The 25,388-nt window shown below is 44.4% G+C and overlaps 1 protein-coding gene across 2 annotated transcripts in view; it reads left to right on the top strand.

The window, feature by feature from the left end:
• Positions 1-25,388, top strand: part of epha4l (eph receptor A4, like) — a 61,899-nt gene that overhangs the window by 29,735 nt on the left and 6,776 nt on the right. The window contains exons 5-15 of one of the 2 annotated variants that reach the window (XM_085130979.1): positions 7,367-7,702; positions 12,802-12,926; positions 13,035-13,194; positions 14,895-15,006; positions 17,163-17,221; positions 17,680-17,793; positions 18,331-18,516; positions 21,826-21,887; positions 22,363-22,572; positions 22,683-22,832; positions 23,200-23,396. In XM_085130979.1, coding sequence (XP_084987105.1) covers positions 7,367-7,702; positions 12,802-12,926; positions 13,035-13,194; positions 14,895-15,006; positions 17,163-17,221; positions 17,680-17,793; positions 18,331-18,516; positions 21,826-21,887; positions 22,363-22,572; positions 22,683-22,832; positions 23,200-23,396 — 1,711 coding nt within the window. The remainder of the gene's footprint in view (positions 1-7,366; positions 7,703-12,801; positions 12,927-13,034; positions 13,195-14,894; positions 15,007-17,162; positions 17,222-17,679; positions 17,794-18,330; positions 18,517-21,825; positions 21,888-22,362; positions 22,573-22,682; positions 22,833-23,199; positions 23,397-25,388) is intronic. The other variant, XM_085130978.1, reaches the window with a different exon arrangement.

The raw sequence follows: 25,388 nt of genomic DNA, 5'->3' as shown, positions 1-25,388 counted from the left end.
TACAAGCATTTGCAAGTGCACCAAAGCCCCCAGTATAAGAGAAATGACGGTTATTTTGAACTGTGAATGATAGAAGGCTGTTCTAGAAAAGTCTAAATATCTACTGGACATGTAAAATCTGTGCAAATATTTCATGTGGTAAGAATATTTTTCGGACTCATCTACTGTTAGTGACGTCATCCACGACTTTGTAATTCTGCTGGATGAATTTGCAGCTTTTTTTTTTTAGATCAAGCTCGATTTTTCCGGGTCCCCCCCCTTCCTTTTCTTGGGGAAAAACATCAGTACCAGCTCGTTGTCACATGTCGACTTAATTTTTTTTCGTAGTGAGGATAAATTACTTGCAAAAAACATAACACCTACAGTGTGTATATACGTTACATGAGAAATTGGCATTAAAAAAAGGGTTCATTTAATTTTTTTTGGCAATGAGCTTGATGCATAAAGGCCTTAGGAAATTTTTTATTTTTTTTTTAAATCTTATGCTGTAGGCTTTTTTAAGGCTGTTTGAGAGCTTGATATTCTAGCAGGAATTCTGCTTGGATGCTTTTCATGCTGCACCTGGGTGTTCAGCTTCCTGTAATAGAAATTAAAGTTGAAAACAAGAAGAAGAAAAATAAGTGCAGTGCTGCTGATTATGAATCACTGAAAAAAACAACAAACAAAGAATCTGTGATGCAAAACATATTTTTGAAAAAAACAAAAAACAGGATTCCCTGCTGTTTATTCTTTAATACACTTACACCTGATTTGAATTGTTTTTCAATTACAGTGCAAATATTGATAAATCCCCAAGTATTCATAAATGAAAGTAGCAGACTGCTAATCCACCCTCCTGCCTCACTGTTCAGCAACATCTCATATAAACTGGATTACTAGCCGTCTTTTAATGGACGAGCAGGGAGGTCATCCCCATTGTCTCGTTAGTCAGTACGGCATTTCACAATGGCGGCAGCAAGTAACAGCTGTCGAAGCTCATTACTCGACTGATTTTATAGGACCCTGCTTTGTCATTCCAGCTACATTCCTAACTTGGCGGTTAGGAACTGAACATTAGCCCGACTCTCTCAGCGACCTTTGCCCTGCCTCGTCAGCCGGTCAACATTTGATCTTTGAACTCTCACCCTGTCTGTCGACTGCTGTTTTCCTTCCCCGTACATTTTTTTTTTGTGTTTTGCACATCTCACCCACATGTTAGAGCTCTGTAATTACAGCTGTCACTCTTACATCCCTACTCATCCACATTTTGTTTTCACTCTCTCCCTCTCTCTGTTTCTCTAAAAACCCACTCAGAGTCACGAACAGAGCAGATGAAGAAAAAAAGCCTCTTAAATTCATTTCCCAGTTTGCTTTGCTGAAGGTCAGGCTGGGAACGAGCCAGCATCTCTGGTAATTGGGGAGCATGTCTTTGTGTGTGTGTGTGCGCGCGTGTATGGGTTATTGAAAACACTTTTCCTCTCTCTTCGTTTGCAGTCTAGCAAAGTAACATTATGATTAAAACTGGATGTTGTAGTTTCATCATTTGCACGACTCCAGCTGTATTCTAGCTCTCAGTGCCCGCACCTTTTTCATTGGGCTGTTCTTTTGGCCAGCCATTAATGCACGCTGCATGTGAATGGAAACGTTGGTTACTAGTCAGGTAGTCATCTTAGGAGATTTTATTTACTATAACAATTTTTTTTTGAGAATTCTGGGGTTTCATTTTTCTTTCTTTTTTTGTTCCATCAACCTTGAGCTCTAGTCTTTTTCATAGTTGGGATACAGGTTTTAGCTGTGGTTACTTTTGTTTTCATTTTTATTTTTGGAAAGATTTTTATGTTCTCAGCAGGGGTGCAACCAAGGTTTTGCCAGAGGGGGGGCACTGGCCACTACTATGGCCACCCTAATGCCAAGTTTATCATGTTTGATACATGAGTTTTTGTGAGCTTTTGCGACCTCTGTGTCATTAGTGAGATTTTGGGGGGGCAATACAACCTAAATTAATTGCACAAAAATGCCAGACGTTGGCAAAGGTGATATAAATTAAAACTAATATATGTAAATATATAAAAATGTATTTATTAAAAAAACAACTCCAGCTTCAAACAAGCAGAATTTTCTGGCAATTATTTCAGGCTTTACAGCCGTAAACAAGAATAATTATTTAAGGACTTTATATTATGATAATGATAATGAGTGACATGATAATATATAGAGATATGTAGCACTCTTGCCTTTATAAGTAAATGACAGAAGAGATCAAAGTGACCAAAAAATTGGTTATTTGGACCTCAGTTTCTGTACCACCCCAGTCTATGTAATAGTGTCTAATAGTCTCAGCCTGGCCACCTCTATAGAACTGATCTTGCTTTGCAGCTGGAGCACTGAGATCCATACACGCATACACTTCATTATTTTTTTTTAATAAAGTAATCAGGTAGAAGATATCACCGAACACAATTTAGTGTACAATATTAAAACTAGGTAAAATACCCATGTGAGTGGGTATAAATACACCCACACACAAAGCAGTAATGAGGACCAGCGACAGACACCCGTGGGAGCTGCTTGCTCTGCTTGTGTTCAGGTTATAAGGAGGGGTTGTTCTCCATTTTGGGGTTTCTGTTGGCCCTTGATGTGTTTTTCAGATTTTTCCCCAGTTTTCTTAGCGGTGGTTTTGTGGAGGAAGCAGGAGGTACGGAGTAAGGAATGAACGCAGACTGTGGAGGACTCAAGGGGGGCATTGAATGAATCCCAGCCGGATGGTAATAGCAGGGTCGTTGCTCTGGCCAATTTAGCCCGGCTCTTTAACTCGGTCCTGCGCTGCACTAGGCTAACAATTACTGATAGAAAGAGACAGACAGAGATAGGGGTGGAGAGGGTGGGAGCTTGCTGTGGGGAAAGATGGAGAATGGGAGTGGAGTAAAAATGAGAAACACAGATTAAGGTGGGGAGGTGGGGGGGGGGGGGAGTATGGAAGTGAAAGAGCAGCAGGAAATAAAGAAGTAATGCTCTGAGCAAATTGCTAGGCCATAAACGATCAGAAAGGGAGGGAAAAGAAATCACCAACTTTCTTTAGGAGAAACTTTCCAAGTGTCCCCCTGGATTCCTCCCATAAGGAGCGTGAATTTTGAGGCCATGTTGAGCTAACGTTGTATGAAGGTTGTGCGAGCATGAGCTCCCGTCTCCCCCTGCCATTCTTTCTCCCAGGATTAATTACCGGGTGTCAGTCACAGCCGACGGCTCTCCCACGCTCCCTTGTTCCCAATGGTGCCTTCTGGGAGAGCGACAGGTACAGGCAAATGTAGTTTGCGTGTGTGTGTGTGTTTGCAAGGAAGAATACTGATATGCTATTTAAGATTTAGATTTTATTTTTATTTGTTTATAAAAGCAAAGCTACATAGTGCAGTTGTTAGGTTTGTATTAGCAGAACAAAAAATTCTTTCTGGGATGATTATACACATTTTCCTGTCAATGGACATCCTGCCTCCTAAAGACCTTTACACACCAAGCTCACTGCGAAAAATCGCTATTTTTCGAAAAATTGAAATTCCAAACTTTTTGGATGCAAGCTTGTTTTATAACGTACACACCAAGATAACTGAATTTTTGAAAAAAATTCAAAAATTTAATTGACGTCAAGCAATGATGAGCTGGTACTGATGTTTCTACACAAGAAAAGGAAGAAACCAATTCTCGCAAGCAGCAGCAGGGATAATATTATTGTTTGATCCAGGAGTTGAAACTGTATCCCGACTGCTTTTGTACACATATTGGGATGTCAGTGGGACAGTTTGAGCTCTTGCTGGCAGAGTTGGGACCACATCTGAGGAGGCAGAGTAATCATTTCAGAGAGTCGATTGACCCGGAACAGCGTCTAATTGTGTTTCTGAGGTAAACCGGATTCTTTTAATATTTGGATATTCAATGCTGCGAGTGCGCTTGTTCCTAAATGCAGTGGTCTGATTGGTCAGATCTGTTTGTTTAATTCAAAAATCTGAAAAATCCAGCTTGGTTAGAAAAAAATAAATGCCACAAATTTGTTTAAAAAAAGCAAAGCAAATACAAATGAGTTTGGATAATAATATGATCTATATTTCTCAGTTTGTACATTTTTACCAGGGAGCTGATGTTGGGGTTTGAATCATGTTTGATGGATTAGTTCTGTCTAACACCCTTTCATCAGCACAGTATATGTAATTGTTCAATACATACACAAGGGAAGTTTTTTTTTTTTTTTTTTAGCTGTCTCTTATATGAAAAGCTAAAGAAAACTCAGCTAACATAAGGGTGTCTAGTTTTATAGTTTTGAGGTAATGGAACCGCGTCTGTGTTCCCGTAACATTTCAATTATTAATTTAACAGCGTAGCACTGCTGTGCAAATGATCAGCCACCTTTGTCCTGTTACGTTTATGACACCTGAAGTCCAGATAAGAGCCCAGTGTCTCAGATAGTGTGTCAAGAATTGGTGTAAAGGTAGTAGGTGTGAGTTAAACCTAGCTCACTGACAAAGCCGCTATTGTGATAAACCTTAAATTAGAAATCCCATCTGTAACTTGTTCCCATTGTCTGGGAAGCAGATGTGGAGAATAAGGTGAAAGAGCAAATGAGGAAAAGTGGGCGAGGAGATGAAAAGGCAGGGGCAAAGGATGGTGAATGAGTCCTTTATCATGATTTTTAATGGGAATGTATTAATAGATTTTCATGGAGGGCTACACTTGGTAAGGGGAGGCTGAGCGGTGGTGCTATTAGCGCAGTCCATTCTGCATCCTTTCATCTCAACGCTCGTGTACTGGGCAGTTAAACAGATACCTCTCCTTACCAGCCACGCTCATTATTTGCCCTCCCTCCTTGTATCCAACCCTCCAGACCTGCTCCTTACATACTAATCAGGTTTTGCTTTCTGGGTGAACAGACGGTGTTTGTCTTCTCCATCTCCGTCCTCTCAACCTCTGCCTCCCCTCAGCATTTGCGAATTTACCGCTATCTGCCAGAATAACGCTGGAGTCGTGTCCATACACGCACAGCCAAGCGCCTTCCTAGCGCACAGTTACTCGTCTCCATTAATACGCTGACACTCAGAGCGCACTTCTTCCTCCTCGGGCGACCGTGCGTGCACAGCCCCACACGCGGTCCTCCCTCCGCTGCTCTTGGTGTCTCTGTGAAATCATTCATTGCCATTCTCCTTCTCCAAAAATAACACTGATAATTAATTTCCGTTGTGAAATGATTCGTCTGCGGACTGACTAGCTCTCATATTTCACCCTGCATCGATCCCCCCAGCCAGCTCGCGTGCGCTTCATTAGTCAGAGGGAGAGAGAGAGTGGAGAGCAGTGAGACAGGGAAAACAGAGACAAGGGGAGAGAGAAAGTGAGAGTTAAGTCAATTACCGCCGCTTATGTTTGAAAACAACGCAAAAAAACACACTAATTACAACGGAGCTGATGTGTAAATTGGGATTGATGTGCCAGGAAGTTTGTCACATAGCTGCAGAGCTGCTTCCATATAAAACTACAGCATGTGGCTTTTTATATCAAAGCAGGGACTAAATAACAGGCTCCAAAGCAAACTTTGTTTAAAGTTATTCACTGGCTGCCATAAAGTCCCACTGTTACCAGTGGGCTCAGGCATCCCACCACTTTCCAGCTGATTCGACAGGAATCTGAAAGAAAGTCTGTTGACCTATTGGATTTCTGTTAGCATTCTGAATTAACTGAGGTGAAACTGGATCCTCCCATTCTGTAATGGACAGGACATTAAAAGGTAACTCAAGAAGCCTCAGCTCCCAATAAACGGAGAACCCAGTCAATTACAAATCCACAACTTATGTATAGAGAGGATTAATTGCCACAGGTATTCATGAGGATTACGACAACTATCCAGATCAGCAGTTAATTTCAGACCTTGATGTTTTTTTGCGGTTTGGTGAATATGATGACAGCCTGTTCCTTTAATGTGTTATTTTTACTGAAGTAAAACCTTGCAAGTTAGGGTTCACCTATTGTGCATTGTGTGTAGCTTAAATCTGTAGGCTTAGTCTGCCTTATTAACTCAAGTTAATTCATCATGTTTTACCAGTTGACATAATTATTACATAACATAATTAAGTTGTTCCAAGAATTATTTTTTTGTGTGTCGTGAACATTAGTAGATGGATGCTGAACACAGTGTTGCCAACTTAGCAACTTTGTTTTCAGACCCCCCTTAACAACTTTTTTCTAAAAAGCGACTAGCGACAAATCTGGCTACTTTTTTCTGGTGTTATTGGAGACTTATGACGACTTTTTGACGTGAAAGCACATAGGAGATATTCACCCCTACGCGTACAAACTGCAAATGAATCGAATGCATAAGGAAAGCGAACATGTGTGTACATCCGATTTTGAATGAAGCTGTCTGGCTTGCCATTAACAACCATTAACAATCAAAATGGACATTTTGATTGTTAATGGTTAAAAATGTTCTTCTTTTACTGTTACTTTTTATGGCTCGCAAGGTTTAAAACGACCTAAAAAGACACACACACACACACACACACACACACACACAAGGTAACTTTGCCAGAGGGCCTATTTCATGTCACTTTTGCCGGTCCCAAGTCCAGATAAAGGAGGAGGGTTGGAATTGCAACATTAAAAAAAACAATCATTGCTAAAAGAAATTTAATTTCTAGTTCTAAATATATTCTAAATGCTTTTAGGGTGTTATTTTTACTCACTATGTCTCTTCCACAATGTTATTTCTCTCTCCTACAGGGTCTGTTACAAACTTTTAGGACAGCCAATAGCGATTTTACTTACTGAGGAGTTGGCAACCCTGGCTGAACAGGCCTGTTTATATGTGTAAAAACAAAAAATGGTTAACAGGAACAGTAGCTGAATGTGCTACGTTTAGCTCATTTAACAGTCTTTAAAAAGAGTCAGTAGTGGGGGCGGGGGTTGGGTTTGAAATTGTGTCCATCTTGCAATAAATTGGCAGAAACCCCGCTGCTTTAAACCATACGCTAACCACCGCCGCTTTAGATAGCTTATTAGCATAAGCAACATGAGCACACAGCTAATTAGCTTATAATTACTTACACACATTACTGAAGCTGCTTCTTAAACCTACAGATTGCTGTTTAAATCATTACAAAAATATGTTCTAAATAAAAGCTGGCTACACTCAAGCTCAATTAAACTGCATATTTCACCACAAAGCACCGCTAACACATGAGTAGCTAACAGCTTAGCAGTTACTGTAAAAGTAACTGACAGAATAAAGGACAGTAAAAGTAAATCTTCTCAATTTCAGTAACCACAAGTCAATGTTATTGCATCTGTGTGCTTTTTTTAGCATTTGGCATGCTGCTTTTTACAACGCCAGCTCTCCTCCCTCCCTCTGCAGGCCCTCCGTCGGCGCCTGTGCATCTCATCTCCAATGTGAACGAAACCTCTGTAAACCTGGAGTGGAGCCCACCCCGGAGCTCTGGGGGTCGCCAGGACTTGACATACAACGTAGTGTGCAAGCGCTGCGGTTCTGACGGCCGGCGCTGTCAACCCTGCGGAAATGGAATCCACTTCAGCCCACAGCAGCTGAGCCTGAAGGGAACCAGGGTGTCCATCAACGAGCTACAGGCCCACACCAACTACACCTTTGAGGTGTGGGCGGTGAATGGAGTCTCACCTCAGAGCCCAGGGCCTGAGCAGGCCACGTCAGTGACCGTCACCACCAACCAGGCCGGTAAGACGATGGGAGCTGATTCAGCCGATCCTAACATGGTTTCCTGTGACCCCATAATCATCAAACATCTGTTTAATCACTTATTAACATATATTCCAAACCCTCCTTACGCTTGCTTACTTTAGTGAGTTCAGGGGGGTCTTCTGGTTTTGCAGGAGATCACAAAACATACACTCTCACACTGTGTGAGAGTGTATGTTACCAGAGAGTGTGCTGGCTCATGTATGATACAGAGCACGGGTTCATTTGACTGAATGCTTGAAAGTACTTTTTGGGGGGCCTGTCAAAAACATGTTTATTAAAGTTGTGAATAATTGGGGGGTAGGTTGGGTGATTACTGAGGAGGATGATGATGGATTTTCAGCAGAGGGAAATGATTTTATGTAATATTTCACTGGAGTTTTGCATAATTAGGCATAAGAAGCCAGGGCTGACGATGGGGGCACCGTGCTATATTTAGCACCCAAACTAATGAATTAGATGAGTGGTATTGATCTGGGGAGGATTCATTACAAATTCTGCTGGATTACATGTGCCTGGGTGCCTGTGTGTGTAATTATTATCATAGAATACAACCACAGGCTCCCCTTCTGAGCAGGAGAAGAGCCCTCCAGCTTCCATGCTGTATTCAAAGCCTCCCGTTATTTCGTCATTTAGCCATTTTGTGACCAGTTGTTGTGTAAATGGATTTTATGACCCGGGTCTTTTCTCTTCATGCCTCCCGTCTATCCTCCGCTTATAGACGATCATTACCTTGGTCTGCTTTACTGCTCTGCTCTTGGGTGGCAAGCTAAGTGCCTTTTTGTGTCTTCTTTTATCACTAATTTCCATCCCTGGGAAAAGCGAATATCTTCAATAGGGCTTGGACTGGCAATTTAAGGACACAGTGGCTTGATTTATCAGCCGGGGTCAGGAAGATAGAGATGAATGGATGTACTGCCTGTGGGAGAGCTGCGAGTACTGCCAGAAAGGCCTATGTGGGAGCTGTAATGCAGCACACCCTGGAGTCCGGGCTGAAGGCTCATAATAGCATGTCAGCGTGACCATGCTGATGCACAGTTGCACAAAAAAATGCAGATTTTTTTTTTTCTTACAGAGATGCAGTCCCAAACACACACACTCACACAAACACACACACACACACACACACACAGAGCCCCCTAAGGTTGCTGGAGGCTAATGTGCTGACTTGAAGTTGTAAGATACAGATGATGTTGCCTTTGGCTCGTCACTGGTGCATGTTTCACAAATGTTCACCAGGATTAGTTATATGAAGCTGCAGCTGGAAGCTCTATTATAGTGTGTGTGTGTGTGTGTGTGTGTGTGCGTGTGTGCGTGTGTGTGTGTGTGTGTGTGTGTGCGTGCACTTGCACATGTGCAGCACTGACTGCATGCATGGTGAGAAGTAAAAAGAATGTTTTGCAGGGATGCTTGCATGAATGCAGATGATCTACATTTGCTTCTTAAACAATGTCCTCTGTGTGTCTGTGCGTGTATCCATGTGTGTGCGTGTGTCTCTTATAATTTGTGTGTGTGTGTGTTAAAAGAGAATAGCTCCAGACTGATTGGATTTCTTCCTGCTAATGCTCGGTAGGGGCTTTAGAAGCTCTGGTTTCAGCCGCTGGTAATCCAGCCAGTCATCTGTGGCTGTCCCTCTCTCTGTATCGCCTCCCCTCATCCAGACACTGAGGATTACACATTTATTATGATAGATTTATTAGGATTTATAAGTGCTGTGGAAAAGACACCCCCGCCACCTCCCCGCCCCATTAAAGTTCAAATTTCGGCTAGGGAGGAAGAAGTGAGTTAGGCAGGTTGGAAAGGATCTGGATTTTTTTTTTTTTTTCGGCACGAGAGGAAAGTGTAGGAAGGTGCAGTGGAGAAAAATGAATGCCGTCAGATAAAAATGAGCAGTGCCGCTTAATGTGCGTGTGTGTGTCTGTGGCCAGGCATGTATTTATGCGCGTACAAGAAGGTCAGATTCCATGTGTCGCCACGAACAATTCCACTGTCGTAAATCAGGCGGGGCGTAACCCTTTCACCCGGGCTACAAGAGGAAAGCGACGGGAAACGGGGATGGGGAGGGTGAGATGTCCAAGCTTTGAACTGACCCCTGGCTGTAAATGGATGTTTTCTTCCCCTTTTATAAGATCGAGCGCTCTATATGTCGATGTGTGTTTGTGTGTGAGCGAGGGAGGGGGTGGGGGCCATTTATGTCCTGATACGTTCTGGTGGCTAAAAGTGAATTCATGCATAAGGATTGTGTGTGTGCGTGCGTGTGGGCACTTCCATCAGTGCGTGTGTGACTTTCCATCGCTCTGGCAACAAATGGGCCGGCATACATGTGGAAATGTGTTCTCGGGAGGTGGAGGCTGACTCTAGATAGGTGGAGGGGGCGAGGAGGGAATCTTGTAAGCAGGAGCCATTTTCTCCCAACACCCTGAAAAATGGCTCCCTCCTCGACTCTTTCTCCTTGGCGGCGAAGGCAAAGAAAAAAAAAGAAAAGAAAAAAAGAGTGACTCCAATCTGGCAACCACATGTGCAGCCCCCTGTCTGTTTTAATGTCAAACTGTAATCGGCCGCGTATTCGCACAAATGCTCCACCGCAGATGCTCCTCGCTGCACAAATACTCGGTGATGAGCATGCTCGCTCAACGAGCTGGAAAAGGAGAAAGAAGAAAATAAAAAATAAAAATCCGCTATTCTGCCGGGAAGGTTATTTTTCAAACCAAACCCTGAACTCTGTGTGCCTCTGCCAGGTTTTTACCGATTCTAATTTATGCATGTGCGCAGTGATTGAGGTTTTTTTTTTTTTTTGCTGTCTGAGCTGTGTGAGATAATGGGGCTAGGTGTGTGTTTTTCTATGTGAATTTCTGTCTTTCTGTTTGTATAATGAGTTCCTTTGTGTATGTCTGTGTGTGTTGCAAAGCATTTTTTTTTGAGAGAGTACAATTCTGAAATAAGATCTGAATATTCATTGCGTCTAACACTTATTATTCCACCAGCGTGTTTAGCCCACGCGTTCAGAGGGGGGCGGTAAGAAATTACAGATCTGTCCCACATATTTAAATTCATCTACAGAGGTGCCAGCAAGTCTAGCACGCTGTGCCTCAGGTGAATGTTTCAATTTTAGGATCTCAAGTTTAGCTGCGCACGATTTGTCTGTATGCATTTGTGTTTTGTTTTTTATTTAACCAGGTTTTTTTTGTAGTTTTTTTTAATGGATTTCTTCTTCTGTGTGTGAGCCGAGCTGCCTGGTCGTGTCCATTAGAAGGGATCACTCAGAAAATCTGTCATCTTTATCCTCACATTAGTCGAGAGGAAAATAAAAACGCAACAGGAGCAGCAGAACACGATTAAATCGCCATATCTGTCATCTTCGGAGGGGAAGATGGATGTGTGGATTACCTCCAGGGAATGAAGGCCCGTGACCTCCTCGGGGGTTTTCCTTTCGGAGTTGGAGCATCCTCAGTCGGCCCCAGGAGGGCCTTCAAATTGGCTCTCGCTGCCGGCTAAGATTGATCGGAGGGCTACAAATGGCCGCCGTGTAATTGTTTAAGGGAGACGCAACACATTAGGCCAACAGGATGACACAACCTTGGGTTAATCTATTTACTAAGAGATGTCTGCAATCCCATCCCTCTCCATCACAGTCCACCCCCACCAGTCGCAAGCCCTCTGCCTCCCCCTCCCCTCCCCCATCTCCCCCTGTCGCTTCTTCACCCCAATGAAACTCAATCCCTTGGTTGGTGCTTGAATTCCAGGCCTGTTTGAACTCAATCCCCCAGCTAAAAGCAGGGTTTTGTTAGCATTAGCTTGTGGGCTAGGCTCCCTGGAGCCCCCGGTCAAAGTGATGAGAATGTATATAATGTCATAGATAATCCAATCATAATCGGTGGACTGTGAACCCCTCATTAATCATCCCCACTGTAATTTTTTAAAAGGCAGATGGTCTGGAACGAGTAAGGTTACAGTAATCAGCGAGGGGCAGAGGTCAAAGATCTGCTCCGTTTGGAGTCGTAAGAGCAGATGCCATAAAAAAAAAAACTGTGTTACCTGGGCGTTAGTGGGAATGTTTATCTATGTGGTGCTTTGTTCTGACTCTGTGGGCGAGGTTGTTGGGAGTATTATTTAACCCTCTGTGGTCTCGGTGCCCTGAGTTCTAACCCTAATGCCGTGCTATTAGAATATGTGACGTTTGGTTCTTCCAATCAGGGGCCAAAACCAAAATAAAGCATTTTAACTGACACAAGTATCACAAAGTATTTGCATTTTTTCCCTCTACTTTACAGGAACTTTGCTGATGATAAATCCATCATGGTTTTATTTTGGTCTTTTTGTCTGTGTTTATCTGTGGAGCTTTATTCTATCATCTCGTGACTGCACTGCTATATCTCCCAAAACTCAGTCCTTACATGAGTTGTTCCTCTGTTTACAACTTTATCTCTCCTACACCTATGGATTTTCTCTTCGTAAAGTCGCGAGCGTGTATGACCCAATTTACGTGTTGTCACACTCCCCGGAGATAGAGGCTTGATTTGTGCAGCGGCGACGCACTTGGAGGGAGGGGGCGAGCATAAGCCATTATCTGTGCTTTAACCTTCACGTGTTAAAGGCGTCGGAACACAGATAGCTGCTGCTTGAAATATGGCCTCATTATCAGCTGCCGCAGAAAAGGCTCGAGATAAGATCGCTCTCTGGAGCTTTAATGAAAACCAATTGATTTGCTCTCTTAAAGACAAAAAAACGCAAAGGTGTCGAGCCCGTTTGATTTTATTCATATACTTTGCGGTTGAGAAAAGTGCCTGAGACGCTCGTGTCACGGGAGAGCTTGTATCGGTTTTATAGACGCCAACGTTTAGTTCACGCTCCTTCTGTCAAATCAGCTGTGTGGCCGCACGGTTTCGCAAGACCTCTGATTCTGAATGAGAGCCAAGCTCAAAGAGAAGTGGAAGCGATTGCCTCGTGGCTTGTTTGACTTTCTCAGCATGAGCAGGAGAAAGTGTGGGACAGAACAGACTCAATGTCTCCAAGGGTGAAAACAACAGCTAAACATATTTTTTCTCTTCTGTTTCCTCTTTCTTTGATCGTCTCACCAGCTCCCTCTCCAGTGACTTCCATCCAGGCCAAGGATATCACAAGACACACCATTTCCCTGGCCTGGCAGCCGCCGGAAAAAGCCAACGGGGTCATTCTGGAGTATGAGGTCAAGTACTACGAGAAGGTGAGGGACGGTGCGAGAGATTTCGTTTCTGCTGAACCGTCAAAGCAAAGGCAGCCTCTGAATAAGTTGTATTGTGTTCTTTCTTTCTTTTTTCCTGTCCCGCTGTAGGACCAGAATGAAAGAAGCTACCGCATCATAAAAACCTCATCAAGGAGCACCGACATCAAGGGCCTCACCCCCCTCACCTCCTATGTTTTCCATGTGCGGGCTCGCACAGCGGCCGGCTACGGAGATTTCAGCGGCCCGTTTGAGTTCATGACCAACTCGGGTGAGTTAAGTCACACTGCCTGTTCATCTTCGTCTTCTTCTCCCTGCAGAGCCAAGAGAGGCCTGATTCCAGCTCCGCCATGGCAGTGTCTGAAAAATTCCTACAATGATAGCATCTCTTACAAGTTTGTCTCTTTCATTGGAGAGTCATTAATCAAAATTGCTGTTGTCTATAAAAGATAAATGATATTGTCCTCCGGCACCTGACTGGCAACTTGAATATCTTCCATTATTCACGTCTGAGTATCAGCCTCAGTAGACGTGCCAGCTGATGTTTAAACTGTATGAAGCTTTGAAGAATGGCACCATTTGTGGCGTTTTCAGTCAGACGCTGCTGCTAGATAATTCTCACTGCTCGCCAGAACTCTTTAATTGAATCCGTTTCAAGCCAAAATAAATGTATTCATTTCTCTACCAGAGTCTAAGGCACACAAACCCTGTGATAACTGGAGCAACAGCGCCTGTGTAGGTGGACTCTGATCACAATTTCAGATTAGCCTCTCAAACCTCACTAACCCACTAGTGGGTTACTTACTACAGTGATATGAGTGCAGCCAAAACTTGTTCAGACCCCAAGAAGTTTATTTGAAATTCTAGTGGAGATCCCACAGTTTCCATAGATTTCCATTTGATACTGAGTAGCAAAAAAAAAAAAAACTTGGGAAAATCTGTTACAAAATAAATCAAATGCTACAAGACAGAGTGGAATAACATGACCTTATGAAACTCCTTTGAGGGGAAATGAACGAGGAAAACTGTGCAAGATGTAAATGAAAGTCTGTTTTTTCAGGAAGAATTTTACTACTGACTAATGCCCGACTTGTGCTTCAACTTGAAATCTGCATAACCAGGAACCCCTCTTAACCCTGAGGCCACAACCTTCTACGTAACCTGACGTGCACCTCCAGAGAAATGTAACTACACGCAACCCGCCTGCAACGACTCTCATTGGCGTGGAAGGTTTTGGTGCAGGGTTAAGAGGGGTCTCCGATTAAAGTTACGACATAGGTTTCTCACTGAAGCAAAAAAATTTGGCATCAGACTGCATTTGTGGTGGTGAAAGGGGCACGAGTTGGGCACGTCTATAACAATACATATCGTAGATACTTTGTGACGATAAATAACTGAGTAGTAATCTCTCCAGTCTAACAGCACGGTGCATAAACCAGCCGTCCACCTGCTAGAGCTTCTGTATATGGTGGACTTGGCCTCTAAGATGATGGTCTGTGTGCCCAACGGGTGACACACAAAACAGTTGTTATGCACCCGAGTAGCTTGTAAGTAGTGGTAAACAGCACCATCACTCCAATAATAATATGTGGCCTATTAAATCTAATCTCAGCTTTCTGTGTTTTCTTAGCGTTCAGCTTTTGGTCCAGTGAATATATTTCCACATAATGTTTCCCGTTACTGATGACACAGAGGGCTAGAGAGATCCACTAGAAGCCCAGGTGTCCCTTTTGTAATGCAGATCGAGACAGCAGCGCATGATAATGACACGGTCAAGCACACATCCTAATGGGCTGTCATTGTCTCCCAATGAAGCATGCGAAACAGTGGACTTTATGATCAGAATAGTAAAATGGAGGGAGAGCGAGCAAACACTGCGTGGGGACAGGAGGAGGCGGAGGGATGAGGGGTATCGAGTTGCTCTTTTTTTGTTGTTTCTCTCCAACCTTTTTTCTCTCCTCTCTCCGATAGTCCCAGCTCCCATTATCGGCGACGGGGCCAACTCCACGGTGTTGCTGGTGTCAGTGGTGGGCAGCGTGGTTCTGCTCATCATCCTCATCAGTGCTTTCGTCATCAGCCGACGGTGAGCTTCGCTACCCGCCCGCGTCCTTCCATCGAACTCTGTCCCTTCTGCTTTCTGTCTATCTCTCTTTCTCGGCACACAGATGAGGGATGTCTTACTTAGTGCCGTCAGGAAATGGAAGTCACTCAAAAGAACACACATACACACACACACTAACACTCCCAGACAGCTAGTGCAACTCGCTCACGTCGGATGAGTGATGACTCGCCACACCGGAGATGTGATTGACAGCTCCGACAGCTGAAGGGATGCAATCAGCGACCCTTCGCTCCCTGTCCTCTGCATCCAGCCCGCTCCCTTCGCATAGTCCCACCCGCCTCCACTCCACCCCGTCCCTCTCCCACTATCTCTCAGCTAGTGGCTGTAATCCTGCCGCTAGTTATTTTCTCCCGCTGCACCTTGCTGACCGCCGCGACGAGAATGAGAGAGCGACGGGAGGGTGGACAATGAGATAAGCAGGAAAAAGTAGGAGACAGAATAGAGCGAGGACGAGGCAGAGAGGCATCAGGTGGATTTGCAGTGACCCAATCTCAGGGTGTTAACCAGCGAGCAGGACAAAGCGCCGTCACACAGATGGGATTACATGCAGATGGGGCTGCCTCACCTCAGGGTGTAAAACCACACGCACTCTCTGCATGTGTGTGTGTTTGTGTGCGCTTCCATATGTGTTAGGGGTGCGAGTGCATACATCCTGTGGGAAAAAAAAGACTTTTGTGTGCGTGTGGCGTGGCAGTGGGGGGAGGGGGTGTCAATGGCTTGTGTGTTGATTCTTGAATTGACCAAATCACTGTTTGCATGTGTGTATTGGTGCTGTGAATGATAGGGAGTGAAGGGGGCTGTTGATTGTGTTTGTGTGTGTGTGTGTGTGTGTGTGCTCTCTTTTCCATGTGATTGCCTCTCTCTGCAGCCAAGCAGGTGGTTCTCTCAGGCTTTTTTATATGCATGTGACGGCCACTGTCATTGTGCTGCCTCGTTCATCCTGTGATTGTGGGGAGGGACTGTAATCACGTAGCCGTTTACCATCATTACACAGCCGTAGAAGAGGACAATGTCTCGCACATCTGGTCATTTCCACCACTGACCTTAACACGTCAATAATAAGCACAGGTGTCAGGCAGCCTGAGGGATTCGCAGGGATTTAAGTGCATCTTCTCTAGAATTGATTTATAGCTTTTATATTCGTTGTTCATGTTGTTGTTATACGCTCAGTGCCCTTCAGAAAGCTTCAATGTTGGAAGATTTCTTACTTGACTTTGATGCAAAAAATATATATCGAAGTAAAACTGTTATCAACAAACATCTAAACTAAAGACACTTATAGTATTTATTTGGATTATTACTATTATTGTTGCACTGATATGTATTTTATGAAATAATCATTTAGTTTTTGCATAATACTAATAAGACTGTATTATTATTACACAGTCTTAAAGGGTACCGGTACATATTTGTGCTATATTTACTTCTACATTTGTGGATTATCATCTTTAAGCATGGTCAAAACCTCAGGTAACAGGGTCAGAAAATGGAAAAAGTAGTCCACGTGTGCAATATAAAGATTAGGGTTTGGTTTCCAGCATTGTTTTTGTCACCTCACGAGGATTTCTTTAGTAACTAGTCACCTGAAACCCTTCCTTTAATGGGGACACAGGTTCATGTTGGCTCCATAGATTTATTCTGAGAGCTATAGATGAATTTCCCTGAAATATGGAGGAAGAGCTAAGAATTAACGTCTTTTGTTTGAGGAAGCCTGGTGAGGGGCAGCCAATCAAAAACACACACACGCCCCTTTTTCCAGCCAACTGGGGGCAAATATTTATTTTACAGACATACATGTGCCACACACAAGAAAATGAGCTTGCAAAAGGTTTTAACTATTTTTAAAGGTTTTATCATAACATGATATTTTAAATCATCTTTCTTGAGAGCTTGAAAAAAGAAAGCAAGTGGACTTGGGGCAAAAGACACATGAACTGGATGATTGAGAACCCACAGACAATTAAAATCTTTGTGATGAGCATTGTTTAATTATATTTAAAAAAGGAATATCCATATCTCATCTTATATGTATAAGATATAATTGTGTTCTAACTTCCTGAGATTTGAAGCTTGATTCCCTGCCATGAGTGACCATTCTGCTTTTCTTTGCCCCCTAGAAGGAGTAAATACAGCAAAGCCAAGCAGGACTCTGATGAAGAGAAGCACTTACATCAAGGTAACTCATAGTTAACATTCCGCCTACAGACCTTATAATTGTAAAACATTATTGCTGTCAGGTGTGCTCGTGTACACTAATGAAGCCCATAAAATGGGAGGAAAAACAAACTGTTTTGAAGTTAATGTACTTGCAACCCAACATGCTCCAAACACCTCATTATCAAGTCATCAGCATTGTTATTTGTGTGCCACAAAAATTTCAAGTTAATGAGCTCCATCTTCATCGGAATCAGCCATAGTGACATGAAAAGCGCTGGAGTCAGTGTGTGAAGCGAGGTATGGAGAGAGGAAAGGAGGAGGAGGAGGAGAGGATCTATAGAGGAAGGCAGCGTAGCCTGCAGCACGATGGAAATAAAGAACAGATGGAGAGTAGTAGTTGGAATAAATTAACCTTTGCTTTTTTTTTTTAACTTCCTTCTCTCTTTGCTTCCTTTTTTTGCAAACTTCTTTCCCCAGGAGTGAGAATATATGTTGACCCCTTTACCTATGAGGACCCCAACCAGGCCGTCCGTGAGTTCGCCAAAGAGATCGATGCCTCCTGTATCAAGATTGAGAAAGTGATCGGTATTGGTGAGGAGAATTTTTTTTCCTACATTACATGCATGAATACCTATTGGGAAAAGATCATATTTTGTATTTGTTTCATACAAACACACCTTTCTCTGTGATATGTGGACTTTTTGTGGCCTCTTTGAGATTAAAATCCATTGTTTTCCCAGATTTTAACATGTGGCTTCTGGCTCTAGAGAGGTCAACAAGTTAAATAAAAAATCAACAGTGGCTAAATACGTTGTCCATGCTATTCCTTGGGCCAGAGAAAAGTCATCCAATGACAAAATAATAAAGAGAAAGAATCAATATCCATTTCCCCCTCTCTCTGCTCCAGTGGGTCAAGGGAGGAGGGGGAGTAAAGGATTAGAGACCCTGATCAATGTATAAAGTGGAACCTTTCTAACCTACAGACACACACACACACACACAAACAGACGTGTAGGCACACACTCTTTTTGATTTGATTTATAGTCTGTGGATCAGAGTGCTCGTGTATCAGCGCTTCACATTTTCATCGGTGGTTTATTTTTTTATCTGTTGTTGCTGTTGTTTCAGGGGAATTTGGAGAGGTCTGCAGTGGACGGCTGAAGATGCCCGGCAAGAGGGAGATCTGCGTGGCCATAAAGACTCTGAAGGCTGGCTATACAGACAAGCAGAGGAGGGACTTCCTGTCCGAGGCCAGCATCATGGGCCAGTTCGACCACCCCAACATCATTCACCTGGAGGGCGTGGTCACCAAATGTATGTCAAGGATTCATTTTTACAGAATGTGTTTCAAATGAGGGGAGGAAAGTGTTTTGCGCAGGTGAAATTGCTTCTGGAAATTGCAATAATGCTTAGCTCACACACATACAATTACTATTATATTCTAAAAGGGCAGTCATTTCTGCTGTCTCCCTCGAAAAATGTAGCAATAAATCATCACAAAGTGCAGTTGTGGGTGACTTTGGAGAAAGGTGAGCGTAGGGACAAGCCTGTTTTTACTCACACGCCTGCGCACTACTGTGTATCTTAATGCTTCTGTGGGGACGTTTTACAAAGATTTCACAATATTCTCAGATAAATGTGTATTTTTGAGCATCGTCCGCACGTCCCATCCTGGCTTATCCCCAGGTGGGTTTCTGTCCAGATGGAAGGGGTCCAGCATTGCCGTGGAGGGGGAGGTGGTTGTAGAGGTAGCTGGGCAGTTGGGAGAGGGGTGGATGTGGGAGTCTAATGGACCCAGGAACAGGCCCTGTAGCACGGCACCAGACTCATTAATCATGGTGTCAGCTGTAAATGTGTTTGGGGTTAGGGAGTGATACCCTATCCCTCCTCTATCTGCTGCTGCATGGCCACAAAACACTGGCCAAATCTCCCTCCTCCTGCCCTCGGCGCTCTCTCCGTTTCTCCCCCTCTTTTACACCTTCCCCTGATGTTATTTGTTCGGCTATAGGTATGTGTGTGTGCAGGTGTGGGTGTGCGCTGTGTGTGTGGGTGTCTTGTCAGCACATGCCAACATCCGGTACCTTTGATTGCATGCATGTGTGCCTGAGTGTTACAATGTAGCCTCGGCTACATGTGCCTTAATGTGTCGTGATACTGCTCAGCTCTATCTGTGCTAGATAAAACTACCATTCTCACTGTGGTATACACCGCTTTTACACACACACACATATATATGTATAGATATACCTGCACACAAACATGCAGCCCAGCCGGAGCTGAAAGTGAACAGCAGCACAGGCAGAATTGCTTATCACCTATCACACCTCACATGGCGGGGAATGACCTCTCAAACCTCGCAGCGGCGGCGCGAGAACGACAGAGAAAAAAGGCGGACAGATGGAGGAAGGAAGAGAAACCAGAGACGAGCTGCTGCCAGGGAAGGTGCAAATAGAGATGCCGGACAGTTAGGAGCTGATGGATGAGAGGAAAGACAGGGCGACGCAGAGAGAGGGAAAGCAGAGGGTGCTCGAGCTACTCAACCGGAGGCTGAAAACAAAAAGACGGGGGGGGGGGAATGAGCGACGCAGCAGTGACAAGAGAGCTTGCGTGAAAGGACGGCGAACCAAACGCAAGAAGGGCGTCCGAAAACTCCCACTCCACCTCCTTCCACTCTTACTTTTGAGAGCTTGACACGAGGTTTGGGCAAATTAGTCCTTCACACTTGAGTGTGTCAGTGGAATCTATTAAAAATCCATTATTTGAATTGCGCCCCACTCTCCATTACAATCAAGTTAAAAGGAATTCTCAATCTGGCCTCAGTTTGCTGGCATGTCCAACAGAGCCAATTAAGGCTTATTAATTATGGAGGAACTCCAAATAGGGACTAAAATACATAAATGTGCAAAAATCTCTCGCTGAAGACTTGCTGGCTGTGGTCCACCATCTTGAAGGCTATATTTAATGTTTCTGTCGCGTTGGTGTGTAATTAAAAATCGAGCATCCATTAAAGCTTGAAATCAGACGTGATGTGCTTAATGGGTGATTTACATGAAGTAAGAGCGTGCTGATTTTTTTTTTTTTTTTAAAAAAAGGTCCGCTTTTAAAACCCAGATCTTTGTTTGCTGCAAACGCCAGGGCCTCCGGAGGACATTTGCCCAACGTTCCCCCAATATTGTCCCCCTGATGCGTTTTTTTTCCCCCTCTGCCATCTCCCCGTTTTGTTGGCAGGTGATAATCGGCCCACTGGTGGGTTCCTCGCCCAGAGTTCATTGCCAAAGGCGGCTAGGCGTATTCAGTAAACAAGGAATTAGCATGCAAATGGACTGGAAGGAAGAGGGCGGGGCTGGGAAGGCGAGAGTTTAAGGTCGCAGGTCAGACTCGCCTCAGACTTGATTGCGGAGCTGTCAATCACCGGCGGCCCTGGGGCAGAGGCACGCAACAAAGGGAACAAAGATGGCTGACAAAGACGGCCCCCTCTGCTCTCACACAACTTTAGCCGAACTTCCTCTTTTTAGGGCATTGCCGGAGTGCCCCGTAATTAATGGAGTGCCAATCACGCAGCGGGTAAGGCAGTGACTGACGGCCTCTTGGCACGGCCAGAGACCCGCAGCAGAGCAGAGGAACTTCACCTTCTCAGCGGGCTTCTGCAGCTCTCGGCATTCTGCTGGAGCACTCGAGAGGCTTCATACAAGCTCCCCTTAAGGCGGAGGCTTTAAGTCAGCAGTTTTCTATAAGGCTGTAAGCTTTTAAGTCCACCTTAACTGTGCCACTCGAAATGGAGCACAAAGAGCGACGCTGTTCTAGGAGGCGAATGTGTGGCAGCACTTTTCAGCATGTGTTGTTGCCGTGGCTGGTTAGGCACCAGCTTGCTGCAGTTTTGGGACAAAAACAAGCGGGTCGCCCTTCCTTTCCCTTTTTTTATCTCTCTTCTCCTCTGATATGCCCCTCCCTCCCTCCGTCCTAAGAGACAAAGACAGACAGACAGAGACCCACCAGGGAATGTCCACCCTCCCCGCCGCCTGCCCCGGCTCAGATAAAGACGCAGACGCTCCCCCAAGAGAGACAGAGAGGGATGGGGTGAAAAAAGGCCAGAGAGGATTGGCAGGGTTCACGGAGGATAAAAACGAGGAGAGGGAATGAGCGAGGGAGGAGTGGGGGAAAAAAGAGAGCAACAGAGATGAGCTAGCAGGAGAGTGACAGATGCATCGAAAGTTGGCAGAGGAGAAAGAGGGCAAAGGGACAGTGAGTGACAGAAATAGCGAGTTAGGGGGATTCTGGGCGGGTGACTGTGATGAGACTTTGGATAATACGCCCAGAGTCAGATCATATTTGCATAAACACAAGATGGTGTGTGTGTGTGTGGTGTTTTGTTGCAGTGGAGATGCCTTTGCATGTTAAGGGAAAGACGGGGGACGTCAGGGCAACGGTAACACACAGCTAATTAAATCACTATGGGACGGAGATGGATGGCCTCACACACACACACACACATGCATTTTCCCTGGAGAACCCCCTCCTGCTGCGTTGAGCTGTGATGTGCGTCATTTACCTCTATAATCATCTGCCTTTCCTTCTCTCACTCTTATTCCCACTCTCTCTCTCTCTCTCTCTCTCTCTCTGTAGGTAAACCGGTGATGATTATCACAGAGTACATGGAAAATGGATCCCTGGATGCGTTCCTGAGGGTCAGTCATGCGTTTCTGTCTCCACACACACATGTGTTCATGCGTGTTTGTGCATCGACGCTGTTTCCATCTTATCTCTGTAATGTCATCCACCAAATTTACAAGTGTCGGTTCACAAACATTCGCACTTTGTCCTTCCCATTTATCGTCTCACTTTTCTCCTGACAATGAGGTTGAAACAGGTGAAACTTTGTGTTTCTCAGGTTCACAGAACTCCAGGTCCACTATATATCTTAACCAGTTGCACAGTTCTAGTTAAAGGGAGATGTGGAAAGGAGTGGACTTTTTATAGGTCTTTTCTAATCTTACGGATCTTTACGCTATAAACCTTAAGACTATTACTTATTACTATACCCAATGAGCTATTAGGAGTGACCCTTCACAAGTGTCCCTGCATTTACTTAGCAGACATTTTTGTCACAGTGTGGATATTTAACAGTAATAAGGATGAGCGTTTCTCTTTTTTTCCCCGCAGAAGAACGACGGTCGGTTCACTGTCATCCAGCTGGTCGGCATTCTGCGTGGCATCGCTTCCGGCATGAAGTACCTGTCAGACATGAGCTACGTCCACCGTGACCTGGCCGCTCGCAACATCCTGGTTAACAGCAACCTGGTGTGCAAGGTGTCCGACTTCGGCATGTCCCGAGTCCTGGAGGACGACCCTGAGGCCGCATACACTACCAGGGTGAGTGCAAGCGTGTTTGTGTGTTGGCGAGCATCTGTCTGACTGAGTCAGCGGGCTGTCTGTACCCTCACTTGTCGGCTTTCATTAATCAGCCCAGCTTTCAATTACAGGGAGGAAAGATCCCCATCCGCTGGACGGCCCCGGAGGCCATCGCTTATAGGAAGTTCACCTCGGCCAGTGACGTGTGGAGCTACGGCATCGTCATGTGGGAGGTGATGTCATACGGCGAGCGGCCATACTGGGACATGAGCAACCAAGATGTAAGTCAGAAGCAACGTAATCATATGCAGATAGTCATGAATAATGCACAGGGTGAATTACTGTGAGATATTAAGGCTGGGTAATGTCAAACAACTTTATAAGAATGCTTCATCATTTTAACGTAGTTATACAATTACCTGCAGCTGTGATGAAAAACCAGCAGAGCGTTCCTCTTCCTTATTGCACAGTGAGCTCACGTGTGTGGTTCCACTAATTATGAAAAAGGAAAAAAAAAAGATAATGTATTGTGTAGGCGTGTAAAGTACAGTAATTAAGAAAAAAGATAAAGTAATCAAACTGCCTGAAGTTTTTATAACACTTCTGCTCAGTCATAAAGTCTTACAGCCACATTTATCTGCTACCCAGGTGATCAAGGCCATTGATGAGGGCTATCGACTGCCCCCGCCCATGGACTGCCCCGTGGCACTCCACCAACTCATGCTAGACTGCTGGCAGAGAGAGAGGGCCGACCGGCCAAAGTTTGGGCAAATAGTCAACATGTTGGACAAACTGATCCGCAACCCCAACACCCTGAAGAGGACCGGGGGAGAGACCGCTGTCAGGTGAGAGGGAGGAGAATGACGCAAGGGGCTGAAAAGAGGAAGAGTTTTCAGTTCCGTTTGTGCTTTGGAAAACGAACGATGACAGGAAATATCATGAGGTGATGGTTGAGTTAGTGTTGAGTGTGTTTTCAGAGGATATTTTAATCTTAGCAATGAGCAGTCCCAATATTGGTCACACAGTCCCGGGCTTAAACAGTATCAGTCCATATGCATGAAAGCAGGAGAGTGAAAATAAAATAAAATAAAAAGCAACATTTTAAAACTGTTTTCTTTGTCAGACTTCTAAGATTGCTCTGATTGCGTAATAGGAATTAATTACTAATAATCAGCTTGCTGCCTCGTGGCTGTTAAAGTAAGATCGCTCTGGAATCCACTGAATGAGCTAATTAACATTATCAGGGAATATGACAATTATATAGGTTTATTACACTTAATTTAAAATAAATTGGCAATTGTGTTGTAGGAATTTCCCATTTAGTTTAATTAAACAGCCTGGAAATGTGCTAGTCACACATTGACTGCCACATTTGCAAAGTACAGCAAACTGTATAAAAGTAATACATGTACTGTTTGGATACTTCAATGGGTTATTTTCTGTTTGGGCCCTATGATGGTTCTCGAGGACCGGCCAGCTGCAGGAAAATGAGAGACGTATTTTGAGAGTGGGCCTGAGACAAGTTAGGATGCTCTGTGTGAGAGTGAGTCTGAGAGTGAGGTGACTGCCTGCTGTAACACATGCGTTCACCTGTCAACCTCGATATCACGTTGACATTCATAATTAATGCATCTGTATTTTATACTCTTCATCATCTGCTTCTCGTCTACATACACTTCTGTATGAGAGCATCAAAGTTTCCATAACACGTAGTATTTGAGAAGCCACACCAACGTACTGACACGCACACACACAGCGTCCCACTCTGTCACCGCTATTTACATTCACCATTAAACATTATCTGCCAGCGCCGTTTGGCTCGTTACAACGCAAACAACCTCCATAATGGCTTTCTCTGCAAACTAGCTTTAATGGTGCTTTACACACAGGAATCTAGGCGCTCTAACAGGGGGAGGAATTACAACGTTACACCGAGTTAAAAACAAACACGACCCTACGTCTCCGACACCATTACTCTTGAGCAGCCAAACGTGTTAAGGATGACCTTTGTGTGTTTACAGACTCGACGCAGGCCGACGGGAGTCTGTTTGAGTTTAACGAGTGTGCGAGCGCACGCGAGCGGTTTGCGCGATCGCACACAGATGCGCACTCCTAATAGGATACAGCGAGAGCAAGCGTGGAGTCTGTGTAGAGTAATTAGCAGAGCTGAATCCTATAACTGCAGCTCCACGGTTACAAAAAGGAAAGAAGAGTATGTGTGTGTGAAGGTATCCCTGCGCATAATCTTTTCCACCTACTTAGAAGTGACGACTTAATAAAGAGCCTGACATCCAGTTCTCACAGCTCTACTCGACATCCTTTTTAAAAAGAAGCGAACGATAAAGAGGCCGAGAGCGCAAGACTCACCCAAGCGGGACAAGTGTGACTCAGACTCACCGGCCTCGTGTAAATGTTTCACAGCTGCTGCCACAGAGAGGGAGAAAGGCAGGGAAAAAAGAGGGAGGGAAAATATGCTGATGAATATCTGAATGTGAAGAGGGACTCCAAGCACACTGTAAAATTCACTGAAGTGTGCCCAGGTTGTGTGTTTTCCGTGAAATAAGGATTAACTAACTGTATCGGTGACACCAGAGGAGGAGCTGTGTTTGACTTGGCTCAGTTTTTGGGCGCAGCCTGCAAAATACAGACACAAAAAAATACAAAATTGCTAAGCTGACACATTTGCTGATTCAATCAGGGAGGACAAGCTAGGGAGAAGTGTAGCTCGGTGCTTTTTACAGGTTGTAATTGTCACACATTTTTGACACTACAGCACAGAAGCATAGTTAAGAATTATGGAATAATTCCCGCAGTGTGGCCGTTGCTGCAGTTGAGGT

The sequence above is a fragment of the Neolamprologus multifasciatus genome, chromosome 14, assembly GCF_963576455.1.
Source record: "Neolamprologus multifasciatus chromosome 14, fNeoMul1.2, whole genome shotgun sequence".
In the NCBI taxonomy this organism is placed as follows: domain Eukaryota; kingdom Metazoa; phylum Chordata; class Actinopteri; order Cichliformes; family Cichlidae; genus Neolamprologus; species Neolamprologus multifasciatus.
This window is presented reverse-complemented; position numbering and strand designations above follow the sequence as displayed.